The sequence below is a fragment of the Marmota flaviventris genome, chromosome 4, assembly GCF_047511675.1.
Source record: "Marmota flaviventris isolate mMarFla1 chromosome 4, mMarFla1.hap1, whole genome shotgun sequence".
NCBI lineage: Eukaryota > Metazoa > Chordata > Mammalia > Rodentia > Sciuridae > Marmota > Marmota flaviventris.
Window position 1 is genome coordinate 24217295 of NC_092501.1, and position 26270 is coordinate 24243564.

The 26270-nt window shown below is 38.0% G+C and overlaps 2 protein-coding genes across 3 annotated transcripts in view; one reads left to right on the plus strand and one right to left on the minus strand.

The window, feature by feature from the left end:
- Positions 1-6883, plus strand: part of Cfap43 (cilia and flagella associated protein 43) — an 88502-nt gene extending 81619 nt beyond the window's left edge. Inside the window, exons 33-38 of the mRNA XM_027929930.3 lie at positions 957-1069; positions 3470-3629; positions 3866-4030; positions 5515-5595; positions 6310-6463; positions 6638-6883. Of these exons, the coding sequence (XP_027785731.2) occupies positions 957-1069; positions 3470-3629; positions 3866-4030; positions 5515-5595; positions 6310-6463; positions 6638-6804 (840 nt within the window). The 3' untranslated portion in view covers positions 6805-6883. The remainder of the gene's footprint in view (positions 1-956; positions 1070-3469; positions 3630-3865; positions 4031-5514; positions 5596-6309; positions 6464-6637) is intronic.
- Sfr1 (SWI5 dependent homologous recombination repair protein 1) lies at positions 4-13899 on the minus strand. 2 transcript variants are annotated; one of them, XM_027929931.2, is made up of 6 exons: positions 13814-13899; positions 13488-13653; positions 12283-12392; positions 11301-11672; positions 10102-10282; positions 4-2308 (listed from the first exon to the last, which is right to left on the minus strand). In XM_027929931.2, the coding sequence occupies exons 2-6, from the start codon at positions 13576-13578 to the stop codon at positions 2160-2162; spliced, it is 903 nt and encodes a 300-aa protein (XP_027785732.2). In that variant the 5' UTR covers positions 13579-13653; positions 13814-13899; the 3' UTR covers positions 4-2159. The 2 variants fall into 2 exon arrangements, with proteins under 2 accessions (XP_027785732.2, XP_027785733.2); XM_027929932.2 differs by lacking the exon at positions 4-2308 and having other exon boundaries at positions 10094-10282.
- Between the last annotated feature and the right edge of the window lie 12371 nt (positions 13900-26270).

Sequence of the window (26270 nt, forward strand, 5' to 3'; positions counted from 1 at the left end):
GTCTGTAATATCATTTTTTATTTCATTTTATTCTCAATATACTAATATCAACTATATAGTATCATTGACCAATGCATACAGAAAAGCTAACGATTTAGATATTAACAATAAAATTACGAAGTAAAATATTAACTTTGATGCTATCAAGGGCCTCAAGCAGGTCTGTTTATAGATCTACACTATCCAAAACTGGGCCACTAGTGATGTGCGGTTATTGTGCACTTGAAATAAATGTGGCCAGTCCTAATTGAGATGTGCTGAAGGTGGAAAATACACACATTTATAAGATTTAGTTTATGGAGGGGGGGGAGGAGAAATATCTCATTAATGTTTTTCATACAGATTTAAGTTCATCTGTTTCATTTTACTTTTAATTAAATGGCTATGGCTCACATTTCATTTCTGTTGGACAACACTGTTACAAATGACCCTGTTTTGCAGACTAGTTATATTAAGCTCACTAGACCAACTTTATAGTTTTTCTAGAAAAGATGTAGCAGAGGGCGGAAATTAGTTTTTCTGGAATAGAAAAGATGTAGCAAAGGGCAGAAATTTTGAGAGTATGAATCTGGGGAAAGAATCCTTTCTCTTGCTGATGCTCAAGGGGCTTCCTCCTCCCCTCCCCAGATTCCTACCTTAGTGCCACATAATCAGGCTGGCTTATTTTTGTTGAAGTATCTATGATCTGACAATTTTACCTAAGGGAACAAATGTCAAAAAGATATAAGAAAATTCTAGTTGCTTGCATACTTTTCAGCAAGAAGCCAATTACATACACTTTAAAATTTTCATGGAATGTGCCCCGCCAAGTTTTACACACCTTTTATTACATAATGGCAGGAATTTTAATTCTTTTTAATCTTAGAAAGATGGGCTTAAGATTTGGTGGTTTTTTAAAACAAAATTAAAGATGTATGTTTTCTGAATTCAAAGTTTCTGCTGTTGGGTTTCTTCAGGTGAAGCAGAAGGCAGCTGGCTTAGTTGAAATGATGGCTTTCCTCCGGAAGAGAGTTGAGGATGATGAACATGTGCAGCGCGAGATTGAAAAAGTGTTCCATGAACTCCTCCTGTAATGCAAACCTCTCATTCAGGTTTACCTATCCAGTCTTGAGCTGTCTCAGGTGGCAGTGCCCATGGGGAAAATGCCTACTGGCTGTTCACATCTGTGAAAATCCATCCCTCTGAATCCCTTTCAATCCTAGCATTGGGTTGAAAATTTCTATACTAAAGAGCACATTTTGTAAATTTACTCTAATTACTTATACATGAGAATACATGAGAATGCATTTTAGCACATCAAACATATATAACTTCTCATTTGTCTGGTTATACATGATAGAGTTACACAAGTCACGTAAATCATTTATGCACATAGGGTAATAATGTCAGATTCTTTCTACTATCATTCCAACCCCACGCCCCCTCCCCTCCCTTCACTCCTGAATACCACTATTCTCCCCCACCACCCCTTTGTTGTGAATTAGCATCAGCCTTTGGTTCTTTGGGATCGGCTTATTTTACTTGGCAGAATATTCTCCAGTTGCATCCATTTATTGGCAAATGCCATAATTTCATTCTTCTTTAAGACTAAGGAATATTCCACTGTGTATATATACCAATTTCTTTATCTGTTTAAAGGTTGATTCCATAGTTTAGCTGCTACAAACACTGATGTGGCTGCGTCGCTGTAGTAGGCTGCTGATTTTAAGTCTTTTGGGTATAAACCTAGGAGTGGGGTAACTGGGTCAAATGGTGGTTCCATTCCAAGTTTTCTGAGATATGGCCATACTGCTTTCTATAGTAGCTGCACCCATTTGCAGTCCCACCAGCAATATTTGAGTGTACCTAGACAACATTTATTGTTGCTTGTATTCTTGATGATTGCCATTCTTACTAGAAGAGATGTAATCTCAGTGTAGTTTTGCTTTTCTCTAATTGCTAGGATGTTAGAATATTTTTTCCATATATTTGTTGATTGATTGTATTTCTTCTTCTGTGAAGTGTCTGTTCAGTTCCTTAGCCCATTTATTGATAGGGTTATTTGGGGTTTTTTGAGTTCTTTATGTATCCTGGAGATTAATGCTGAGTTGAATGTGATAAATTTTTCCCATTCTGTAGGCTCTCTCTTCACATTGTTTCCTTTGCTGTGAAGAAGCTTTTTAAAGTTTGAGTCCATCCCATTTATTGATTTTTGATCTTATTTCTTTTACTCTGTGAGTCTTGCCAAGGTATTCAGTTCCTAAGCCGATATGGTAGAGATCTGTGCCTACTTTTCCTTCCAATAGGCGCAGGGTCTCTGCTCTATTGCCTAAGTGAAAAGAGCACATTTTGTCACATAAGACTTGTTTTAGTATAAAACATGCCACATTGTTCCATTGCTTTTAATATAAAGAAGCAAATTTTAGAAAAATCTTGGTTTTTCTTAAATCTGCCCTTTCCACATAAAATACAACCTGTCTCTACCAGTTGAGTGTGTGGGGGATTAAGACATATAAACTATGTGGAACATTAAGCACATGTCCAAGCAGTGACCACACAGACACCTCCCAGCTCCATGTTTTTCAGGGACAGTGTTGTTTTTTACTGAGTGATTTGCATACTCTTAAGTCCCTGCTTCAAAAGGTCACACTGAGGGCTGGGCTTGTGGCTCAGAGGTAGAGCGCTCGCCTAGCATGCGTGAGACACTGGGTTACGGGGTTGGATCCTCAGCACCACGTAAAGTAAAACAAAGACATTATGTCCATCTGTAACTTAAGAAAAAAAAAAAAGGCCATATTGATGACTTCATGGATAAATTTCATCTCTGATATTCCCAAATTCATCATCATTCACCATTTTTAGATCTAGACTTCTAGACTACCGGGAGAAATATGAATTTTGCACAATTAGATTTGATAAGTAGCACATGGATTAAATATTGTTAGTACAGTATCAGAAATCAACAAAGTCAACTTTAATGGACTCTAAACACTTGGCAGCATCTCTATATTTTCATTTTTATTATTTATTTATTGCACTAGGAATGAACCCCAAGGCTCTTTATCACTAAGTTCCATCCCTAGTCCTTTTTATTTTTTATTCTGAGACAGGATCTTGCTAAGTTGCTGAGGTTGGCCTTGAACTTGCAATCTTCCTGCTTCAGGCTCCCCCATCACTGGGATTACAGATATGCACCACTATGCCTGGCTTTACCTTTATTTTTATTACAATCAAAATCCTACCATCTTTTCTTAATCCTAAAGTAAAAATTTGTGGATGTATTTCTGTCCATAGTATTCTCTGAACAATTCAATTATATTGCAAATCAGTAGGATGGAGTATCACTGGGGTGTCCAGGAAAGCTAATCATTTGGGAAAATATTCTTCACACTAATCTCCAGGATGTTCTCTTTTAGCTGATCTGAATTTTATATTAAATTTGATATGTAAATGTACTATACCTACTTATTTAAAGCCTATTTCCATTTAGATTACAGGACGAGAAAGTGAAATTCCAGTTGAATTTGACCATCCAAATTCTTCTTAAACAAGGACAAGTAGAACTAGAGAATTTCCAACTAATCCTGGAGTATTCTGATGCAATTCTCATGAATAAGACCATAATTGAAGACTTGAATTCTGTAATTCGGGTAGTTATACTTTACATTATTCCCTCATTTCCACGACAAATAAATTTTTTATCTTTATTTTTATGTGGTGTTGAGGATCAAAATGAGCGTGCCACCTAGGTTCAATCTTCAGCACCACATTAAGAGAATTATCTCTGTGATTCAAGTATTTTCTGAGAATAACATTCAACTTCAAATCTTCTATAATTTCGCATGCAGAACCATGTTATATGAATATCAAATACTTTTTTTTTAAGACTCAAGGTCAAAAGAAAGTTGCTAGCATGATGGAAAGTAAAGAGGTACACAAAGGAATATATCAAATTGAGTGGGAACATAAGAAAATGGAGATGAAAATGGAAGACCTAAATCAGAAGGCCTGGGATATTCAGATGCTGTTTCTTTCAAGACAGCGTCAAAAGGCAAGTTCTCCCTGCCCTCTACACAGTTTTAATTTTATCCATTAATACATTTGTTCATTTAACTGGCATTTAATAAGAAGCCTCCATGATGTCAAGTATATTCTGAGCCAGAAGTCTTTCCTAGGTGAATATGTGAATGAGTTATTTTTCTTCCAGTAGTTATGTCTGTTGCCTACACATCTTCATGACCCATTCAGTAGCACAGTTCTCTTATAGTTCACTAAAGATTTCCTATTTGTTAAATCCAGGGCTTCTTTTCCCAGTCTCTATCAGCCTTCAATTCTTTGTAGCATTTGACCACCTTAATTACTCATTCCTTTGTCTTGTATGACCCCCATTTTCTCCTCTCTTTCCTCTAATGTCATTCTTTAAGAGTGTGCCTTAGTCTGGGCATAGTAAAACATGCCTGAATTTGAAGAGCTGGGGCAAGAGGACCCCAACCCCAAGTTGGAGGCCAGCATGACAAACTCAGCAAGATCCTATCTCAAAAATAAAAAGGACCTGGAGATGTAACTCAGTGGCATAGCACCCCTGGGTTCCTGGGTTCAATCCCCAATGCCACAAAGAAAGAGAAAGGAGAAGGAAAAAAAAAAATCAGCCTTAGCACTATTTCCCCCCATGTCCTCTCCTTTGAGGATCCACCTCTATATTTCTAACAGTGATCACATCTAAAGTTGAATCTAAGCTCTCTGGATTCCAATCTAACCCTCCATCCGTAACTTCCCTCAAATTCTGTTTTATTCCCCACTGACAGCTCCTCTACTTTCATTGGTTTTCACTGGTATACCACTATCAGATTTTTTCCCCATAGTTCTGGGTATTAATCTCATTTCCTACTATTAGTACTCTCAAACCAAATGGAGTACCAATTTTTTTTAGGCTTCTACCTCTGTGTCTTTGCTCATACCAATTCTTCTATCTGGAAAAACATTCTTTTTTTAAATTTTATCATCCCAAACCTACCACTTTTTTCCATGTTTTGTTTAAACATCACTTCCTTGTAAAGCCTCTCTTGATTTCCCAAGTGTGGAAAAATGCTGTGAATTTGCATAAATCTCTATCTTCTCATTTTTTTGAAGAGTAAGTCATGCTACATATCTTTTTTTTATTTCCCTCAGTATCTTTAACCGGAACACTGTTAATGTGGGTAACTTGTTTGATGAGCTGAAAGAAAATAGACTCAATCAACTCAATATTTGCTATGCAAAACAATAATTTTCAGAACTAAAAAAAAAAAAAAAAATCTTTATAAGGTCTGAAATAGTGGTACACTCCTATATAGGAGGCAAGAAGATCTAGCCTCAGCAACGTAGCAAAGACACTGTCCCAAAATAAAATAAAAGGACCTGGGAGTGTGGCTCATTGGTAGAGGGCCTCTAGGTTCACTCTCTAGTATTGTAAGGAAAACAAAAAATCTTTATGTATTTATCCATTCAAAGAAAGAGAAAAAATATCCTTATTTGTGGGTTTTTTTCCTCTTGAAGTACCTAAATGAATCGAACTACGAGACTCTGATTGCTATTCAGATTGGAATAATGGAGCAAACCATTCAAGTTATAGATAAGGTAAGTCTCAATGATATTGATCACTGTAATCCCAAGAGTTGTGGATTCTTTGAGCAAAGCAATCAGTGTTTCCGACAGAACCTAACAAAACCTTGCTTATTTCCCAGTTTTCAAAGTAATTACAGGTCTCTGAATAATAGTGTCTTTGCAACCATAACCAGTGGCATAGACTAAAGCATATATTTTTATATGTAGATGGACAATTAAATAAATACCTTTATTTAATTTATTTATCTTTATGTGGTGCTGAGGATTGAAACCAGGGCCTCAAGCACGCCACCACTGAGCCACAACCCCAGCCCCGAAGCACATTTTTAAAGATTAAAATTAACCTCTGGGGACATATCTGAGCAGTTAGGTTAGGTTATAATTTTACAATAAGTGTTGGTAATTTTCCTTGGCATTGTAAAAGCTTTGTCTTAACTGAAAAAAAATGCTTAATTTTGATTATGTAGTACGTGTAATATGAAAACAAAGTAATCTCAAATATTATCTCATTTTTAAGAACATACAAAAAGTTTTGTAAATTGTAGTATTAACATATCATTCTATCTTTAAACAAATAATTTGAGTGACTACTAGGGACAGACAGTACACCGGGCACTGGGGATATGGTGTAAGATGTTATCTTAGTGATGATAACTTTTTTTATATATAAATTACATTTTTTTTTCAAAATTATTTTGTGGGTCTTCATGGGAATAAAACTTTCAGACCCACAAAAAGAATGTCGAAAACTGCAAAAAACTACTCAAAAAATTGGAAAAATTCAGTAATCAAAAAGATATAGCAAATTACACTCTAAGCTGCAATCTACGAGAAGAGTTGGTAGCTGTGTCCGAGAGAAAAGACATCTGCAATGCAATGGGTAAGCTTTTTCCCTTTAATCAACAATAGATTTTCTTTAAAGTCTATACTCCTGAAAACTTTAGTTATAAAGCTACCAGTGTGTCTTCCACACAACTGACTTGAGTGCTGTTCCTATACCCTAAAGCATTAATAATAATCCAACTTATTCCTTCCTTCTTCACTTTTGGGATAGGGACGCAACTGACTTGTGAAAAGATTGTCAAAGAACGATATAAAAACATGGTGCAACAACAGAAGCTGACAAATATTTCAAAACAACAGGCTGAACAGATTTCAATACTACAAGCAGAAGTTGAAAGATTAAGGATGAAAACATTTCCTGCTCTTGTTCAAATGTAAAAGGCTAGCAAGAAAAACAAAGCCAAACTAATTATTGCAAAAATCAATTCATTTGGGTAAAATGATTTCTTTTTCTTTCATATTGGGAAACTTAAATTAGTCACTTCTTAGTTGCAGGTTTTCAATAGCAAATTGTTTGATTTTAGCCTTAATTAGCATATAAATTTTTGTCTTGCATGAATAAATGTGTAAAATACTGGAAATTGTTTTTATTCAAAAACAAGATTTTTTAAACCATAAAGTATTCGAGATTTATTTTAATTTTATTTAAAATTACTAAAAATGTGGAATTTTTCCCCATTCTATTAATAAAGATAAAACTGTTGACTTTTTCCAAGCTTTAACTCATTTGTAAATTATGACATATTTTGAGAATATAATTTTCAAACAGAGCTCTAATTTGTGCTCTATCCAATAAGCATTTAGTAAACAAAGAAAAAATGTTCTCATTTCCATTAAATAATTTTTATCATTTTACTCATGTAGATGATATGAAAACACTAACTGGCAGAAAACTTTTTCACCCTTCCACAGCCAGTAAACTGCTGCATTACAAGGTGATACCATTGGGATCACCGACCACATTCTCCAAGTGATATCACTGCTTCATTGTTCTGCAATTTATAAACTAAAGGTTAAGTTTAATCCACACTACCACTTCCAGAGAGCTATTATATAAAACCTTCCATTTAGGTTGGGTGTATTGGTTACCACCTCTAATCCTAGCAACTTGAGAGGCTAAGGCAACTTAGCAAGACCCCGTCTCAAAATAAAAAAAAATTAAAAGGTCTGGGGATGTAGTTCAGTGGTAGAATGTCCCTGGGTTCAATCCCCAGCACTGAAATAACAAGGAAAAAAATCCATTTAGAAAACAACTAAGGTTCAATTGATCACCCACATAGTGATTAGTGCTGGATAGTGATGGTGAAGTAAATGATTGAACCATCATCATTTTGGTGACTCTTTAAATTTGGCACAAAGCAAGGGTTTAGCCCTCTTTAATTTATAAAAATGTGGTATTCAGTGGTTTTCAATAAATGGAGGTAAAATTCACCAAAACGATAAAAAGTAAGACTACCCAAGAGCATCCTCAGACCTCAAACTATATTCCATAAGCCCCATTCATCCACCATAATCTACCTCCTATTTCTCAAGTGCCCATTGTGCTGTTGGGGTCCTCAGCTAGGGCTAGGTGCAAATGCCTTAAATTCCATTATCATTTCCTCAGCTCTCCCAGAACCAGAGTCCCGTTCATGCTATAATTCCCACCAGCAGACACATAATGGTGACTCCAGAAAATGGAAGCTACAGCCTCCAAGAGCTAATCAACACTACCACCAGCAACAACATGATTCCTCTGCCACATTTAGGCTGAATGAGAAGCAGTGATAGAAGCTGGCTAGTAGCCACTAGAATAGTACAGCTCCCCAGGAGTGTCCAACTAGAAATCCCAGGAGAGGCTCATGTGAGGCTGGGGCCAGTCCTCTAGGATTTACAAATGCCAATGGCAATGTCAGTATCAAGCAGGAATTTGTGTGTAGTGGTGATGGGGGATGGTATTGAAATGGATGCAAGAGTAGGGCCCTAGTTCCCCTGCTGTGCCAAACATTAAAAGATTTGTAGATCAAGACAGAGGGACCTAGGTTCAAAGTGAGGAACATTTGGGGGAGGGCTACTGTTTACCAACTAGCAGCCAAATACTTTTTTTCAAGTAAATAAAGCTGTTAGCCCCTAAAGGCAGAAATTCAAAAAACCTGTCAGAATAACTGGCAATTAGAACCAAGAAACTAATTCACAAAGATCTCTCTATCTCTATCCTTCGGTAAGCACACACCACCCTTCAAGAATGTCAGCTCTGCAGCTTCCAAGTTTATATATAATAGCTCCAGCCACAAATAGGTGAGGTTTCTTTCCCTGAGCTCAATTTTAAATTCTGTGACTGGGCCAGCTTGGGTCATATCTCCACATACAGCCAGGATGAAAAGGTACAGTTGTGAAACTTGGCAGCACAAATCCATCCCTGTGAAGATGGGTTTCTGGCTAAGGCACTGTGAACTGAATGGACACTCTCAGTTCATTTCACAGATGAAACTAGAAGGTAGATGAATATGAAGGACCTCATATGCCAGGATACCTTGATATAGTTTCCTAAGAAACAGTCATTTCACTAAAGGAGGAATATGAGAAATTTCAAAGACAAAAACAATATAATTTTGGACATATGTTTAATAACCCTATTAGAACAGCAGATGAAAAGATGTGGAAAATGAATGGAAACAAAGATTCATAAACTTAGAAGAGGGACTTTTTAACTACCAATATGTAGAGTGAATTAGATAATTTTCTTATGTTCACATATGACCACACAACCAATTTAACTCCACATCATGTTCAACCACAAGAATGGCATCTAATTAAAATGTTATACTCCATGTATGTATAATGTCAAAATAGTACACTCTACTGTCATGTATATCTAAAAAGAACAAATTAAAAAACAAAAACAATCCAACACTGCACCAGGAGCATGATTCCCCTAACACATTTAGCCACCATCACCACCACTCCCTGCCTGCCTGCCACCCGCCCCGCCCCCACTCAGACCCTCCTCCCACCGCTCCACCCTACAAAGCAGTAATGATTGACGGAGGCAGGCTGGTTAGCAGTACAATAATACAACTCCTCTGGGGTTCCCATCTAGAATGAACTATTTTTAAACATTGAAAATAAAACTTTTTGCTACTAAAAGCAAAATGATTTATTAAAACTAGTTGCCAAAACTATCCAAATTCCTTTTTAAATATGATTTTTTTTGAATGTCAAGTTTTCTTTACCAAATCTACCCTAAACATTGAATTTTCGAACTTAAAATTTATACATTTGGGCTGGGGTTGTGGCTCAGCAGTAGAGTGCTCGCCTCGCACGTGCGGGATCCTGGGTTCCATTCTCAGCACCACATAAAAATAAATAAGTGAAATAAAGTTATTGTATCCAACTACAACTAAAAAATAAATAATAAAAAAAATTTATACATTTCACAGGGCTGGGTTTGTGGCTCAGCGGTAGAACGCATGCCTTGCACGTGTGAGGCACTGGGTTCAATCCTCAGCACCACATAAAAATAAGTAAAGGTATTGTGACCATCTACAACGAAAAAAAAAAAAAAATTATAGATTGTCCTAAACTGATAGTCATCAAGATACCTTCCTCTAAGCCCTAATGTGCAAATCTCCCCTTTAAAATGTGCAAGTATCATTTTCAAAGATATTTCTCAAAAAAAAATTATGAATTAAACACCTGCAAATTCTTCTTCACTTCTATTAAAATGCAGCAGTGTATCATCCAACCCATAGAGGTCTATCAATTGAGTAAGGGTTATTTTCTTCTCTTCCGACATGAGTGACTGCAGCTCATAAAGCAACAGCTGGCTACAGTTTCTCCACTTTGATATTAATATCTCTAACTGAGACAGGTTATTCTGAAACAGAAAACAAAACAAATCAATGAATGTTAAGTCAATAATCAGATGATCATGCTATTTTAACTTACTTAATCAAAGCTGTTAAATGTAATGTACATCTAAGTTAAAGGCAATCATCATCCTGGGGATGAATAAGACATTTACCTAGCAAATGGTAGAATGGTTGTAAGCACAATGGTTACAGTGTCACTCCCTTGAGTTCTACGGCTATTCAGGATCTGGGCCAACCTTACCCTCTGGGAAAAACCGGATCATTAAACTATATAGAGAAATGATAACACACTTAAAAATAGTCCACTTTTTATAGTAGTTATACTTTTAAACTATGTCCTTATGATGCTGTACCTTCCACCTAATTTTGCTGCGAGCCCAAAAGTTCAAAAAACGACAATATATTAAGTTTTTTCAATTTGATATTTCATAAATGTCATGTTTAGGAAACTCCTAAAACTTCAAAAAGAGCAAATGATATGTTATTCCATCATTTATTCCACATTGTTGAGGAAACATGAATTATTACATATTCAGAAATTATCCAAGTAATAGAGGCTTCTTCCTTCTAAGAACCAGGGTTCTATACAATTCAACCTATCTGAGTTAAAACCTAAAATCTAATATATATTTTTTGTTGTTTTCAAACTGCCTAAGACATTTTAATTCCTTGGAAGAAACACAGTATCATTACTAAAAATATTTTTTATTATACTGTGAACACTTTTGATTTTATTCACTGTCAGTAGTCACTTCTGTTCCCATTATACTTTCATCTAACATTTGATACATCTAATATTGCTGTGGGTTGTAAACTAGAGAAAATCTCCTACTGCGTTACCAAATGAAAACTGGGACATTTTCTTTAAAAGTTTCATTGGTATTGGTCTCTCTTACTCAACCCTAAACTGATGACATTTTTGTTATTTATTATGCTAAAATAAATTTGCTTCCTATTTTTGAAATTACTTTTACACAATTTATGCAAAAACTTATGATTATGCAATGGTTCTTAAAATCTCACCTTTGATCTATACATTTTGACTAGTTTTAGCCTCCGAAGCAGCTCTTCTTTGTCACGAACCTGCTTCACCAATAGTGCTTTTTCTTCATTTAATCCTTGTTTAGGTTTCTCAATCACAGAATCAACGGGCTCAGATTTACATGCACTGACATTCTTGACTGTATTTTTCAATTGTGCATTTTCTTCAGATTCACTGCCTTTGTGTTTAGAACTTTGAGATTCCAAGCTGTTTTCTACTGTTGAAGATGCCGGTTTCTCTGAAAAATTCTGATCATTTTCTTTCTTCTCTACTTTAAGACGTTTTATCACACTGCAAGAATTAGATGAAATTCTTGTCTTCTTTACTTTGTCTTTAAGTGTTGCACTTGTAGGCTGAAAAGGGAACAAGACATTAAAAATAAAAACATTCATCAAGAGAAACACTTCCAAAGAAAATAAGCCAACTAGAAATAACAATCTTAACATTTCTATGGTAGGTACCACTAGCTGGTTTTTCTGTCTCCATGCATCTAAAGCAAGCATGACAAAATGTCTAATTTTCAGACACTCCGTTAGTTTCATTTTCTTTTACCTTAGCAAGATCAACACCTTTCTAAAACAGTGTTGAGACATTTATCCCAGTATTAGCTGGAGTTGCAGCTCAATGGTAGAGTGCTTGCCCAGCATGTGCAAAGCCCTGTGTTCAAACTTCAATACTACAAAAAAAAATTTTTAAAAACCAAGCATGGGCCTGACACTATTCCTGACGTTTTGGAATTACTGAGGAAAAGACATACTGCACCAAAGACTTTCATAAAGGTAATATTGTACAGATTCAAACTTCCTTGATTTGGATCATAATAACCTGAACTTAAACTAAGTGAAAGGGATTCAGAATGAAAATCTGTTAACCATCATGTTAATTACCACTCTTCAATAGACTTAAAACAATCACTGCTACAACACCAGAACCAATTCATTGAAAGAACCAAGACTGTCATACTTCTTTTTGTGAACTATCCGCATCAGGAGATGGTGGATCCACAGAGTCTTGTGGAGTCCTAGCTTTATCTGGTGAACTTTGCATTGTGGAAATGAGATCTTTACTCTCTTCTAAAAAAGAAAAATTATAAAATGAGAATCAGATTAACCATATCATTACAGTTCTCATCTTTTACCACGGCCTTTTTTCATAGTGTACAAAACACCCATAAATAAACTAGCAACTTCTAACTACATAGAGTTGTAATTCAATCTTGCTCCTTTTGCAGTTTCCCACACAGAAACTGTTTTTGGGTTTTTATTTTTATTTTGTGTGTGTGTGTGTGTGTGTATATTTCAGAGACCTTGTTTTCCTCTCTCAAAATATCAACATCTGCATTACGGAGAAGAAACAGGAGAGTGAACAACTATCCAGTCAGGAATTCCTTAATTTCATTAAGATCGCTTCATATTTGAATGGAGATACAGCCAAAATCATGACTTGAAAAACATCGGCGGGCCCATCAAGCATCCTGAACCCCGCCAGCTGCGTGATGAGAACCAGTTAACCCTCTAGGCCGGGGGCCTAAGAAATACAGGCCCAACAAACGGAGGTCTGTCCGCGCCGCTTTTAAGCACCAAAAAACTCTGAAAAGGAGACGACGTGGTCTCCTCCAACAAAGAAATCAACTTTAGCAGGGTAAAACAGAGGGGGGGGTCCTCCCCGCCTTCCCCCGGCTGCAGAAAGCCCACTACCCCTTCAGACACGAGCCCCCGTCGAAGGAAAGGCGGTACCCCACGACTCCACAGCACACTCCCGAAGCCCAGCTCCCAGGCGCCCCCCAGCCGAGGAGCCCGCCACCTCATCAGCCATCCCCCGCCCCCGCATGCGCGCGCAGCTGCGCCGGCAACCAATCCTGCCCCGGGGCGTGGCCGCGCGAGAAATGGAAGGACCAAACATTCGCGTGCGAGGGCGCGAACCTCCACCAGGGGGCGAGATGCGGCCACACGGGAGGCGCCAAGATGTGTGATAGGCAGGGTTGACGGGCGCGCGCGGCTATGCCCCGCCCAGCGCTCCAGGGCGGTGAACGCCGAGCGGGCACGAGCTTCGCGTGGCATCTGGGGCGGGCGGACGGGGCGGGGCTGGGCGTCTGGCCTACCCTGAGCAGGGCACGCTCCCTTTCGCGGCTCCGCTGGCCTTTTTTCCCCGTCAACCGCCTTCCCTACCTGCATCCTTGTTTGTGTCCCCAGCACCGTCCTCCCGGTTGATTTCGGGCTTGTCTGCGCGCTCACCACAGCACTTGCTTTCCTCAGACATGGCGGGACCCGAATTGTACAGCTCACAAACGCTCCAAAGGGCAGAGACCGCCAAAGAGCAGCGATGGGTTCCAACCTGTGGAGAATCAAACGTACAAGAAACCCACCGAGTCCCCACACGTTCTGCTGAGATAGTTTCTAGCTTTATTTTGCTGCCCAAAACTCAGCAGTCGCCTCACTACGCTTTCCACTGCGTCCACCTCAAAACTCACACCCCTTAGAACGTTGCTTCCTACCAGTTAGCCAAATGCGAGCTAAAATGAAGACAACGGAACTTGCCCTGGCGCAGTACCGGAAGGAGAATGAGCGCTGAGGACGATTGGGTGGGTCCAGAAGGAGGACGCTGGGGGTGCGCACGGCCCTTGCTGAGCCCTGGTTGGCTGCGCTCTTGGCTGGAAAACGCAGTTTCCGGTGTTGCGACGTGCTGTTGCCACGCAACTGCCAAGAGAGCGAACTTGGGTGGAGCGCTGGGCTGAGGAAAAGGCAGCTATGTAGCTTCTGAGTCATGGGGAAGTTGGGAATTTGAAGGAGCCAGTGTTTTCAGTCTTAGCGAGTGGCCATTTTGAGTCTTTATATTCTACTAGGTCTGATAATAATGGCTTAGAAGCAGCCAGAAGGAAGTAACTGGAGTCCTGAGCGGTCAGGTGTAAATACAGGACCCGAAGAAAACGTAATGCACTGATTTGGAGCGTAAATGTCGGCGTTGGACTGTGTAGGTCCAAGCCGAGGCTCCTCATTTTGTCTCCTTTGTTATGTAGTATCCGTTATTTCCCCCTGGGCAAAGGGAATTCGTGAGAGGCCACTAACAGTCAAGTTTATTCACCGGTCCCTGATTTAAAGGAATGGATCACGCAAACTTTCTTTCTCTTCTCTTTCCCCCGCCAAAAAAAAAAAAAAAAACACGGCCGGGGGGAGGGGGCGGAGGGCGCTAAAAAAGAAAAAAAAAAGGTGCTGTGATTGATTCTAAATCTCGGATTTGGCTAACTAGTGTGAAGCCACGTTCCCCACAGATCTCAATATGTACATTTTTTTTTTCCTTTACTTATCCCCTGGCATGCGTTCATCTCGTTGAATAAAGCAGAATGATTTGTCCTGACAATAGAAGCACAATGCAGACTCCGCATATTCTTTACACCTAGGGGCATAAGGGTGAGTTGTTTTTATGAGTCCTTAAAATCAGCTGCTCCCAAATCCTTTTATAGTTACAACCTAGAGCTGTGTTTTTGCTGGCTGCATAAAGAAAAACAACATCTTGCCTTGCAAATGTTCTGACTTGTTTTTTATATGAATTGGTATATTAAAACAAGATTGTTTGGCCCGAGTTTCAAAGCTTCAGAATGAGTCCTCAGAAAAATCTGAATTCAGAAATGTGCATTTGTTGACGCCCATCTCTGACTTGTACATGTTGTTAGGAAAAAAAAAAATGAACTCCCCTTTACTGAATTTGTATTACTCTTGTTACATACAAAATTGGAAATCCACTTTCCACTCTCAACTTAGTGTAAAATAAATGGATTTTAGACAGCCCCTGTAGCTTTCATGTACCTTTAGATAAAGCCTAACCAACGTCTCTGTGACTTTAGTGACCGGAAATCTATTTGACTGTGAAGAGTTTGGTATATCTGATACAGGATGTTGTATGTTTCAAATGGAACTTTTCAAGTAGGAAAGAACACTGCCCAATTGAGCCAGAAAGCAAAGACTCCATACCCTGCCATAGAGAACAATTTAAGCACTAGAATTAAAAGATAATTAATTGTGATTAATAGCAACCTAAGTCAGACTTTCTGCATGTTTTTAAATTTCTTCAATACCCTAGGCTACTGTTGGCCCTTTTGTTATTCACCAGGGAGTGGTAAAATGCTTCTTCCATTCTTGTCTATGATTACTGTTGGTGCGATGATGACATAGACCTAAAAATCTTTATGAGTTTATTTTATTATTCTTTTTTAATGACAAGAAAACAATAGTGAATAGTCTTCTCTTTCTCTCCTCCCCCTCAAGCATACACACACACACACACACACACACACACAAATGTACTTTTTGTCCACAATTTAAGTTTTCATTTTAGTAGAATTCTTTTTTTTTTTAAATTTCTCAGGTTTAGCATTAGTTTTTAAATCTTAATAATCTCAGGATGATATAAATCTATTCCACAGACTTCTTATATTGACAAAAAAAGGTGTCTTGTAGACATAGCTAGGATCTGTAGGAATTTTTTAAGACTATCAATTTTTAAGACCATTTTATTTTTAAAAATCCATTTGAGTGAGGAATTGTGCAAAATTCATATGATTAAGTTGATTTATAATGTCCGTGAGGATGAATTAAAGAAACTGAATTCAGATTCGTTACAGAGGAAAATCTGCTAAATTTCCTTAACTGGCTTTTTTAAAAAAAAAAAAAAAATTAGTTGTAGATGGATACAATACCTATATTTATTTATTTTTATGTGGTGCTAAGGATAGAACCCAGTGTCTCACACTTAACTAAGCAAGTGCTCTACCACAGAGCCACAACCCAGTCCCCCTTAACTGACTTTAAATATTAGTTATGACATTTTCTTTTTCTTGAAAATCATCTTCAAAAATTCTTCTGTAGTTTTCTCTTCCTGTGAATTCCAAATGTACTTACAGACCTATGCATGGAACAGAGGTGTTTTAGTGGTCTGTCATTTCATAGATGTCTCTTTGAGAATAATTAACAAATAATTTCTTCCTCTGTTACCTAAAAATCTCTTCTAGGATTCCAAAAGTGTAATTGCCTCACTTGTAGAGACTATTGAAGACTTAGTTACCAAATGGTGATCTTTGTGAGTTAACTGATTAATTTTTTTGCCAAGTTAAGCGAGAAAGGAGTCTTGCTTAACTTGGGATTGAAGCAATCCCAAAATGAAGGAGCTCTAGATTTAGTTCTTAGGCAAGCCTCAGAGATTGCCTTACTGAATAGAGTGGTTACTTAGAACACAGACATGGGGGGAGGCTCAATATTGTTAGTGTGATAAAAATCTTTCCATGATCAGGCATCCAGAACATTTATCTAATAACTAATATTCAGGATAACATAAAGAACAAAAACCTAAAGAGCTCGCCTCACTAAAGTTCCTATTCTTTTTATTCTACCAGATCTGGCTTTTTGTCAAGTCCATTGGAGACTAGAGAAGCAAAAGTGTCTATGATTCACTGCTGTTACTGGGTGTGTTCACTTGGAGAAGAAGAGAGTCATTCAGGTTAGATTAATAATGGTGAGAGAGGAGGTAGGCTGTGTGGGTGCCTAGGTGGGGGGATAGTGGCATAGGCACATAGAAAAAAGCTAATGAGTATAAAAGTATTGCTCAGGGCCACATCCTTCTCAGATCCTTTATTAACTCAGAAATGTCATCCTTGCATTCATTTGAAGAAAGAAAGGCATTAGATGTCAGCAAATCCTTCAGCAACAGAACTTGTCTTGTAATCATCTTTAACCACCTTGAAGTTTGATAACAACCCCCATGATAATTTCACAGCATTGAAATCTGTTTGAAGTTCCGGTAAACATACCAACTCAGTATTCTACTCTCTCTCTCATTACTGTTTCAGTCCTGAGGGTATAAAAGGTTTTTTCTTAGTGGGTTTTTGTTTGTTTGTTTGTTTGTTTTTTAAGATGGAGAAGCAAGATTTTCTTATAATGCCAGGAAAATAAGGAGTTAAGAGAGCATTCTACCAGGTTTTAGGATACTATTGGTAATTTCATTTCCAGTCTTGGAAAACTTCTTGGCAAATTTCTATAAGTATAATGGTACAGCAAATGTGTCACTTTAGCCTAACAAGAAATTTTCTGGTCTGATTCAGCTCTGAGAGCTAGATTGATTTTAACCCCTTTCCCAATCAGGAGAAAACATAGTTTGCCACTTCCAAAGGCAACGTAAAATATCTTACGTTTCTACCATCATTTCTACCAACATTATATAATGTTGGAAAAGAAGTATAGAATACAACTCCCTGTACTCTGATATGGTGCTGCAAGACTTTACCCAACTATTTAAACTTTGTCAGCACAAGATTAAGACTGATGATACTTTTCCTTCAACAAAATAAACCTCTAACTCAAATTCTTCCGAATTTTCCTTCCTCCCCAAATTTCTCCTTATGTGCCAGTCTAGTATTAACCTACCACCTATCAAGATGATGTGGGTTCATCATCTCAGTTTTTTTTTAACTTGATGTAAGTACCTAACTCTGAGTTAAACTGTCCTTTCTTTAAGCCACTTTCAATCTTGTTTTTTTTTTTTTAAAGAAAGAGAGAGAGAGAGAGAGAATTTTTTAATATTTATTTTTTAGTTTTCGGCAGGCACAACATCTTTGTTTGTATGTGGTGCTGAGGATCGAACCCGGGCCGCACGCATGCCACGGGAGCGCGCTACCGCTTGAGCCACATCCCCAGCCCCTCAATCTTGTTTTAACTTTCTTTTTTTTTTTAAATAAAGAAGGGTTACTTATACCTGTAATCCCAGCAGCTTGGCAGGCCGAGACAGGAGAATCCCAAGTTCAAAGCCAGCCTCAGTAAAAGCGAGGCACTAAGCAACTCAGTGAGACCCTGTCTTCTAAATAAAATACAAAATAAGGCTGCGGATGTGGCTCAGTGGTTGAGTGCCCCTGAGTACAATCCCTGGTACTCCCACTCCCCCCAAAAAAGAGAAGGGTTATTACTTAAATAATTCTCTCCCAACCCTCCTTGGCACATGGAAATAAAGACTTAGTCTATCTCCATTGTGTTGTTTACTCCCTTCTTTATGCTCTGTCATGACTTGTGAATCTTTGCCCTTTCATGAATTCTGGGTATTGAAAACGGAACCTCTATATTGCTGAAGGGCTGCTGTGAGTAGAATTCATGAAGTACAGGGACAACACCCACCCCAAAGATGGCCTTCTCGGGTTTCTGAAAAAACTTGTCATCTGACAGACAACATCCTAGGATATGAAGAAATATAGGTTTGGGTTTTGGAAGGCAGACAACTAACCACGTCCACATTTGTTAAGCAAATTCCTATGAAACTGTAAATTATAAGCTACTCACAGGTTAAAAAAAAAAAAAAAGCAAGCATTACTACAGTTGGCATTGTCTGAAACGCCTTCATAGCCTAACTCTGAGCCATTGAAATAGATTTTTTGAACTTGCACATACAAGTTTAAAATTTTTGTAAAGCTGCCAAATCTGTACAACAGTAATTAGCATAAAGCTTGTGCAATTAAGCTGCCCCAAAAGGAATGAGTTTGGCTCTTTGGCAAGATGTTCCACTTCTCCTAAAAAGAAGAAAAGAAAAAAAGCAGTTTAATCAATTCATATTATTTTAACTCAGAGCTCTTTCACCCAGAATCTGAAGAGCTGTCACGCTGACTTTGTCTCCTTCCAGTTACTTGTCTATAGGGATAGCAACTTATTTTCAGTCACTAGTTTTCAGAATGAATCCATTAAAAATTGGTATTTTAGTGACCAATACCACTTTGTCTGCTTATCAACGCTTTCTTTTTTTAACAGTTTGAAAGAATCGGTATTACTATTCCCCACCATCAGACAGAATTTTTCCTTCCTCAGAATAGGATTAAGTCCCCAAAACAAATTCAAGGAAGAAAATTCATTTCAGAAAAACAAATTCAGGGATATTGAACAGTAGATATGGTGAGTCAGTATCTGACTAGACTTTGATGAGTGAAAAATGGCATGTTATTACATGCATGAAAGACTACAAGTAAGAATTACGTGGACTAATGAGAGTACTTAGGAGGTTGATATTAACATTTGCATACTAATTAGCAGCTCTCAAGCCTTACAAACCCCTCAGCTTCCAGTCAGTAACTGCTGGAGCTGAGACTACAGACAGCATCCCTGGATCACTGTGTTCATACCGGAAATTGGGCCTCCTAAGTATTCAAATATTCAAACATTGTCTGCCAACAATTATGTAGAAGAGGAGTAGGGAAGTTGGAGGAGGAGAGGGAAAGAGTGGGGGTTGGGGGCAAGCTGTCTTTACTTCATGTTTCTTACACTTAAGCAGACCAACAACTCATGTTCTAAAACACTATTTTTTCATAACAAATTACTGATTACTAGACTTGTTTACTCCATACTACAAATTATTCTGCAGATTTAACTTGAGTTTTGAAATACAAGCAGCAAACTAAACGCCACAAATCCTGGGCACATTGACTCTGAGCTCAATTCTGAGAAAATAATGATTTCTTCCTAAATGAGAAACACAAGCTTCATGGTCTTAAGGCCTTTTGATAAATTAAAAGGGTTATGGAAGAACAAGATTTTGTGATTGATAAAGATGAAAGCCTGTATGACTGATACATGAGCACTCTCTTATTAGAACTGTGGGATATGATGATAATCAGGTTCAGCCTAATTATACCATGTGAGAGGCCATGTTTATAGTAGTTGAATTTTTGAATGGGTAAAACTGTAAAGCCACAGACCTTACTGATTTTTCTTTTGAATTCTAAACCTCATCTTTGTTGATTTTCGTTGCCATTCAGTTTAAATTGAGAAATGTGGGGAAGTCGTTTGGGGATTTTCACCTGGAATATAAGATTTGGTGGAAACAAATGCCACTCATGGACATTGACATCTTTTTTTTTCCCCTCTAATTTGCTCATTCTGATGGAAATATGGCTGTATCAGAGATAGCAGTAAAGGGGGTGGGTCTGAGTTCTTTATTGACCCTGCCATTTATAACTGAGTTATTGGGCTTTGGCAGGTTTGATGCAATTCTATGGTCTTGGTTTTCTCCTCTGTGAATATGGATAGAAAGGGTACTTTTTCCATCTCTGAATTTCTGTAATTCCAGTTTGTTTTCATTTTGGTACACCTGAAATTACCAGTTCCCACTAGAGAGTTAAATGAAGTCACAGGAAAATTTTCCTATAGAAATAGCCATTATGATAATACTATGGAAGATGTGCTAAGTGCTGTGGATGGAAAACTAAACACATTTTTAGGAGTTTACAAATTGGACACCAGTATTTATCTCATAGATTCAAACAGGGTCAGCCCTGGGGAAAATTGGCACATAAAGGATATTTTTTTCTTTAATGACCCCTCTTTCCTCTTAGACCTCCCACATTATATGAGCCCACCCTCCCAGCCCAGGACTTCAGGCTAAATCTCACTTCTTGCCACTGCCAAGCATACGTCTAGCTACTCTGCCTGCTTGTACTGTCATCTTCTGGAACTACACATCATCTTAATATCTGATGCATGCAATAAGTGCTCAATAAATGTTTTGAATGGAGGAATTCAAGAATGGATGGATTAATTATTTAATCAATGGAATTACTGGTCAAATCTATGCACTAACTGTACTTGCCTTTAAACAAAAATATGTGACAAAAAAATTAATATGGCCAACACAAACAAAAGGTCTAATGAATTTGATGACATGGTGAATAGAGTGAGTTTGGGGAGAAGCAATTGGAAACCCTCCAGGCAAAATTCTGGTGTATCTTTTTTAAATTTCTGTGTTGCTGGTGGGAATTTAAAATGACACAGCCACTGTGGAAAACAATACAGTGGTTTCTCAAAAAATTAAACATAGAATGACCATATTCCATTTCTGAGTATGTGCTGAATGAATTGAAGCAGAATTAAACAGATATTTGAATATCCATGTTCATAGCAGTTTTATTCCGTATCATCAAAAGGTGGAAGTGACCAAAGTCCATCAGCAGATAAATGGATAAACAAAATCTACATACATACCATGGAATAGTACTCAATATTACAAAGGAATGAAATTCTGACACATGCTACAATATGGATGAACTTTGAAAACATTAGGCCAAGTGAAATAAAGCAGACAGAGAAAGATAAATACTATATGATTCCACTTTACCTGAGGTTCTTAGAGTAAAGCAATTCATAGAAACAGAAAATAGAATGGTGATTACTGGTGGGATGAGGAGAATATTGTTTAATGGGGTCAGAGCTTCAGTTTGAGAGGATATAAAATCCTGGATAGGGATGGTGGTGATGGTTGCATAACAATGCGAATATATTTAATTTCACAGAATTATATATTTTAGAATGGTTAAAATGATAAATTTTATTTTGTGTATATTATCACAATTTTTAAAAAATCTCTTTTTGGGAGTAGTGGTGCTCCCAGCTACCTGGGAGGCTGAGGCAGGAGGATCAAAAGTTCAAGGCCAACTTATGCAACTCAGTGAGAACTTGTCTCAAAATAATTAAAAAGAGAGAGAGAGAGAGAGAGATGAAGCATTGAGGATGTATCTTAGTGCTAGAGCTCTTGCCTAGCACGTGTGAGACCCTGGGTTCAACTCTTAGCATTAAGCCTTTGCGCACGGGCACACACACACACATACAAAGGGCTGGGGATGTAGCTCAATGCTTGCCTACCATGTGCAAGACCCTGGATCCAAGCAGGTCTCTCTCTCTCTCTCTCTCTCTCTCTCTCTCTCACACACACACACACACACACACACACACACACACACACAATCTCCAAGGAGAATATTTTCAATGTAACTGATACCAGGATTGAACTGCTTCTCTAAGGCAAAAAGTATTCCTCCAATCTAATCTAAACATTTCAGCTGAATGTTTTCTTATTTCTTACAATTGCTTCATATTGTCCTGTCATTGGACCAAGGATGTTTACTCTCACCAGATTAGAAATATATACCAAACATGAGCTTCCTTTCTGGATGATGTCACTGGCCATCTTTGGAACAGGTGTCTTTTTTTCACAATTGGATGGGTTTTAACAGACTCATTTTCCTGTCTTCTTATCAGAGGCAGCAAAATCTGTGGTCTATGCAGCCAGGAGTAGAGTAAAGGTGAGTCACTTTCATGGAAATCAACCTATAATTTCAGCTTCAGGAGAACAAGTCGGATAAGGCAGCATGAAGTAAGTATATGGGGGGCAGCAACAAAGAATACTGAATATCATTCCACAATGTATATATGCATCAAAACATTACCTTGTACTGCATGAATATAAGCAACTATTATTTGTCAATTTAAAAATACAACTTAAAAAACCTTGATTTTATTAATTCTGCTAACTGTGCTCTATACCAATAGTATAACATTGAAAAAAGGCAGAGACATACAAATCCTTTCGGGAATGACCTCAGAAAATAAATAAATTTTATTTCTCTGAAAACAGATTGTGTTTTATTGGCCTCATTTATCTATTTTATTTCCCTAAATATGTCTTGCCTCTCACTTCTCTTCAACGTCAGCTCAGGTCTGGCCTGTGTGCAGAAATCATCTCCTGACTGGACTCCTGACTCCTGGAAGTGGACACTACTCTTCCTGTGCATCCCATTGCCCACACCCGTCCATTCTACACCTCCATGCAGGATGACTTTTAACGATCTTAAAATCTTCACATGACTGCCAATCCAAACTTCTCACCAACTCACTCATCATACTTTTCCAGCCTCATCTTGTACCCATCCCTGCACACACCCTGCACACCAGCCTCACGGCATGGCATTATGGACTGGAGTGGTATGTGAGTTCTATTTTATTGTCTTTACAATAATCCTGATAAATTTACTCCTCTTACTTTTCAATCAACTTTTTTTTTACAACTGATAAAACGAACTCTGAAAATAGATTCCACAATTATATAAGCCTGACTATAGAATACAGATGTTTCTTAGATAATATAGCAATAAACTTGTGATTGAAAAGTTTTGAAACACCTACCTCAGGACTCACTGACACACATGAAATATAATGGCTTGGGGTTTTCCACTCGTGTTGGGTCATAAAGAAGGAAGTACTCTTTAGGGTAGCATTTAAAAGAATGAATATTGGAGTCACACATGCCTGGATTTAAATCTCAACTCTTCCCTTATAAAATCTACTAATGATAATCTTACTAAATGTTTCCTCATACATAAAATGGAGTAATAATATCTACTCATTAATTGTAATGCTGCAGATAAAGCGATTGACATGGAACTTGGCAGATAGTGACATTCAGCATGGTGGTGGTGGACTCAAGGTGGCAGTGCTAGTGGATACCTTCAGATGGAGAAGATAGACAGATGGAGGCAGATGCACAGAGGCCATAGTAGAATGAGCTGCTTGAGTTTTCTCATCTCTTTCATTAAGACAGATTTCCTCAAACTGTGCTCCCATCAGACAACAGTGTCCTGGGAGCTGCTCCAAGGTGCTTTATAGGTAAAATCAAATTAAAGGGAACTTTTCCAAATTCATAGAAAAAAAATAAGTGGAATGCTTTCAATTTGAATTTTTTCCCTCTTTTTAAGGGAAAAATTGTCTGCTAGTGGATAATAGCAGATAACTGAATGAATAGCAAATAAATATTAAGCTTCTCAAATGTTTATTCAACAGATATTTTTTTTTTTTTTTTTTTTTTTTTTGCAGTACAGGGGATTAAACTCAAGGCCTTGTGCGTGCTAGGCAAGTGCTCTACCACCAAACTACCTCCCAGGCCAACAAATACTTGTTTTATAAGAGTTTTTTTTTTTCCTCCTAAAGACCATAAACGTGTAGTTTCATCAATTTCCTGCTAGCATGATTGCTCCTAGTTCATCTGGTAAAATTAAATATGACTTTATTTCATATTTTTCTGCAAAGAGCACCATGACATCCCCATCCCTGACCATCTGCAGAGGTACAGATCTGCTATTGCCATCAACCCTTTGACGCTTTGGAGCTCTGATTTTTAAGACAAACTTAAGACTTCACTACGATATTTATGAAGAGACTAACCCTCTTCTAACCCTTCAGAACTTAGAGGAGCGTTTCCTTATATATGCAAATTTTAAAAACAAGCAAATAAAATCTTGGTTGCCTCACACTTCTATTTTTTGTGGCCTAGTCTAGGAATAAAGGAGTACATCCACACCTCCTGGAGTAATAGTACATGAGGATGTCCCAAAGAGTGGGAATAAGAAATAGGAAATCCAGAGGAATCATGTCCTGCTCTGGCCTTGGGCTCAGCCAGTCACCAAGAGGGAAAAACTAAGCTGGACTGGGTGGCACATGACTGTAATCCCAGCAACTCAGGAGGCTAAGGGAGGACCACAAGTTCAAAGCCAGCCTCAGCAATCTAGCGAGGCCCTATCTTGAAATTAAATTTTCTTAAAATGGCTGGGGATGGAAGCTCAGTGGTAAAGTATTCCTGGATTCAATCCCCAGAACCAAAAAGAATAGGGTGGTCAAGGGTGGGGGTGGGAGTGGGGGTGGAGAATCAAGCTGTTCATAGCTAGTGACTAGGGAGCTATTCAGATTTTGGAAAACACAAGTGATTAACTCTTGACTCATCTTCCTCTCAGAAATCCCCAGAGGCTTAGAGTAACTTGTTTATTGCTTGTTCCTGATAAGTAAGAGTCTAGAACATGTCTAGGTATTGACAGGCACCTATGCTGTCACATAGCTTTGGGTAGCCCTCATCTCACGGTATGGCTCAGCACTACTTCCATGTTCATCCTTGTGCATCATCCATGGTTACTCAGAGGTGTAGAAGGAAAGGAATTTGGGGATCTTACTGTTCAGTCACAAACAGAAAGGCCCAAAGAACATGGCATGAATTTGGGGACCCAAATCCAGCTTTTCCAGGTGGTCTCACCCTGCTGAGAGTCTGGATGAACACATCAGTTTGAGCCAAATTTTATGTTTCACATTCAAGGAGCTATCATAATCATACATTTAATTCATATTTTATTAATTGTTCATCTTAATTCCTACATTTATTGCTGCGAAGTGAATCTGATATGCTCACAAAACAGCTAAATTTATAAGAAAAGTTTGAAAGGTAGCTTTAGTTTTAAATAAGGAGAATTCAGAAACTTCTTGGAAAAATTTCCTGAAAACTCCTACTTATCACTATAGCTACTGCACCAGGATATTATTAAAGATGCCACAAACAGATTGGGGTATAGTTCAATGGCAAAGTCTTTGCTTAGCATGCAGAAGGCCCTAGGTTCGAACCCCAGTACTGCGAAAGGAAGGAAGGGAAGGAGGGAGAGAGTGGGGGAGGGAGGGAGAAAAATAAACCACAAAGTCAAAATGGGTGCCACAGACTAGGAGAAGGTATTTATAATATGTATAACTCACGAAGAAAATGAATTAAGAAAAAGATAATCCCAAGTTTAAAATGGTCAAGAGATTTGAAAAGAGGATAACTAAATGTTAAGTAATGCATGAAAAGATAGGGAACTTCATTAGGAATCAGGGAAATTCAATTCAAACTGCAATGAGATACGACCACACACCTGCCAGAATGATACAAGGGTTAGTGTGAATTAGAGCGTCAGGAAGTCTCACAGTGGGATCAACCACTGGGAGATCTGGCATTGCTTACCAAGGTCAAGTGCACATACACTCTGTCATCCAGCCCGTGCCCCTGTAGGTGTACATCCTGCAGGAATTGTGTGCATGTGCTCAACAATGAGGTGTACAAAAAAGTTTATAGCAGCATTTTTTTGTTAGTCAAAGTCTAAAACAATTCAGACGCCAGAGTGCTCGCCTAGCACGTGTGAGGCCCTGGGTTCGATCCTCAGCATCATATAAAAATAAATAAATAAAGATATTGTGTCCAACTACAATTAAAAATATACATATTAAAAGAAAAGTAGGAAAAGTGTTTCAAGATGTGTTCCTTTATTTGTATTCAGGAATTCTGAGTCAGCAACAAACTTCTCTACA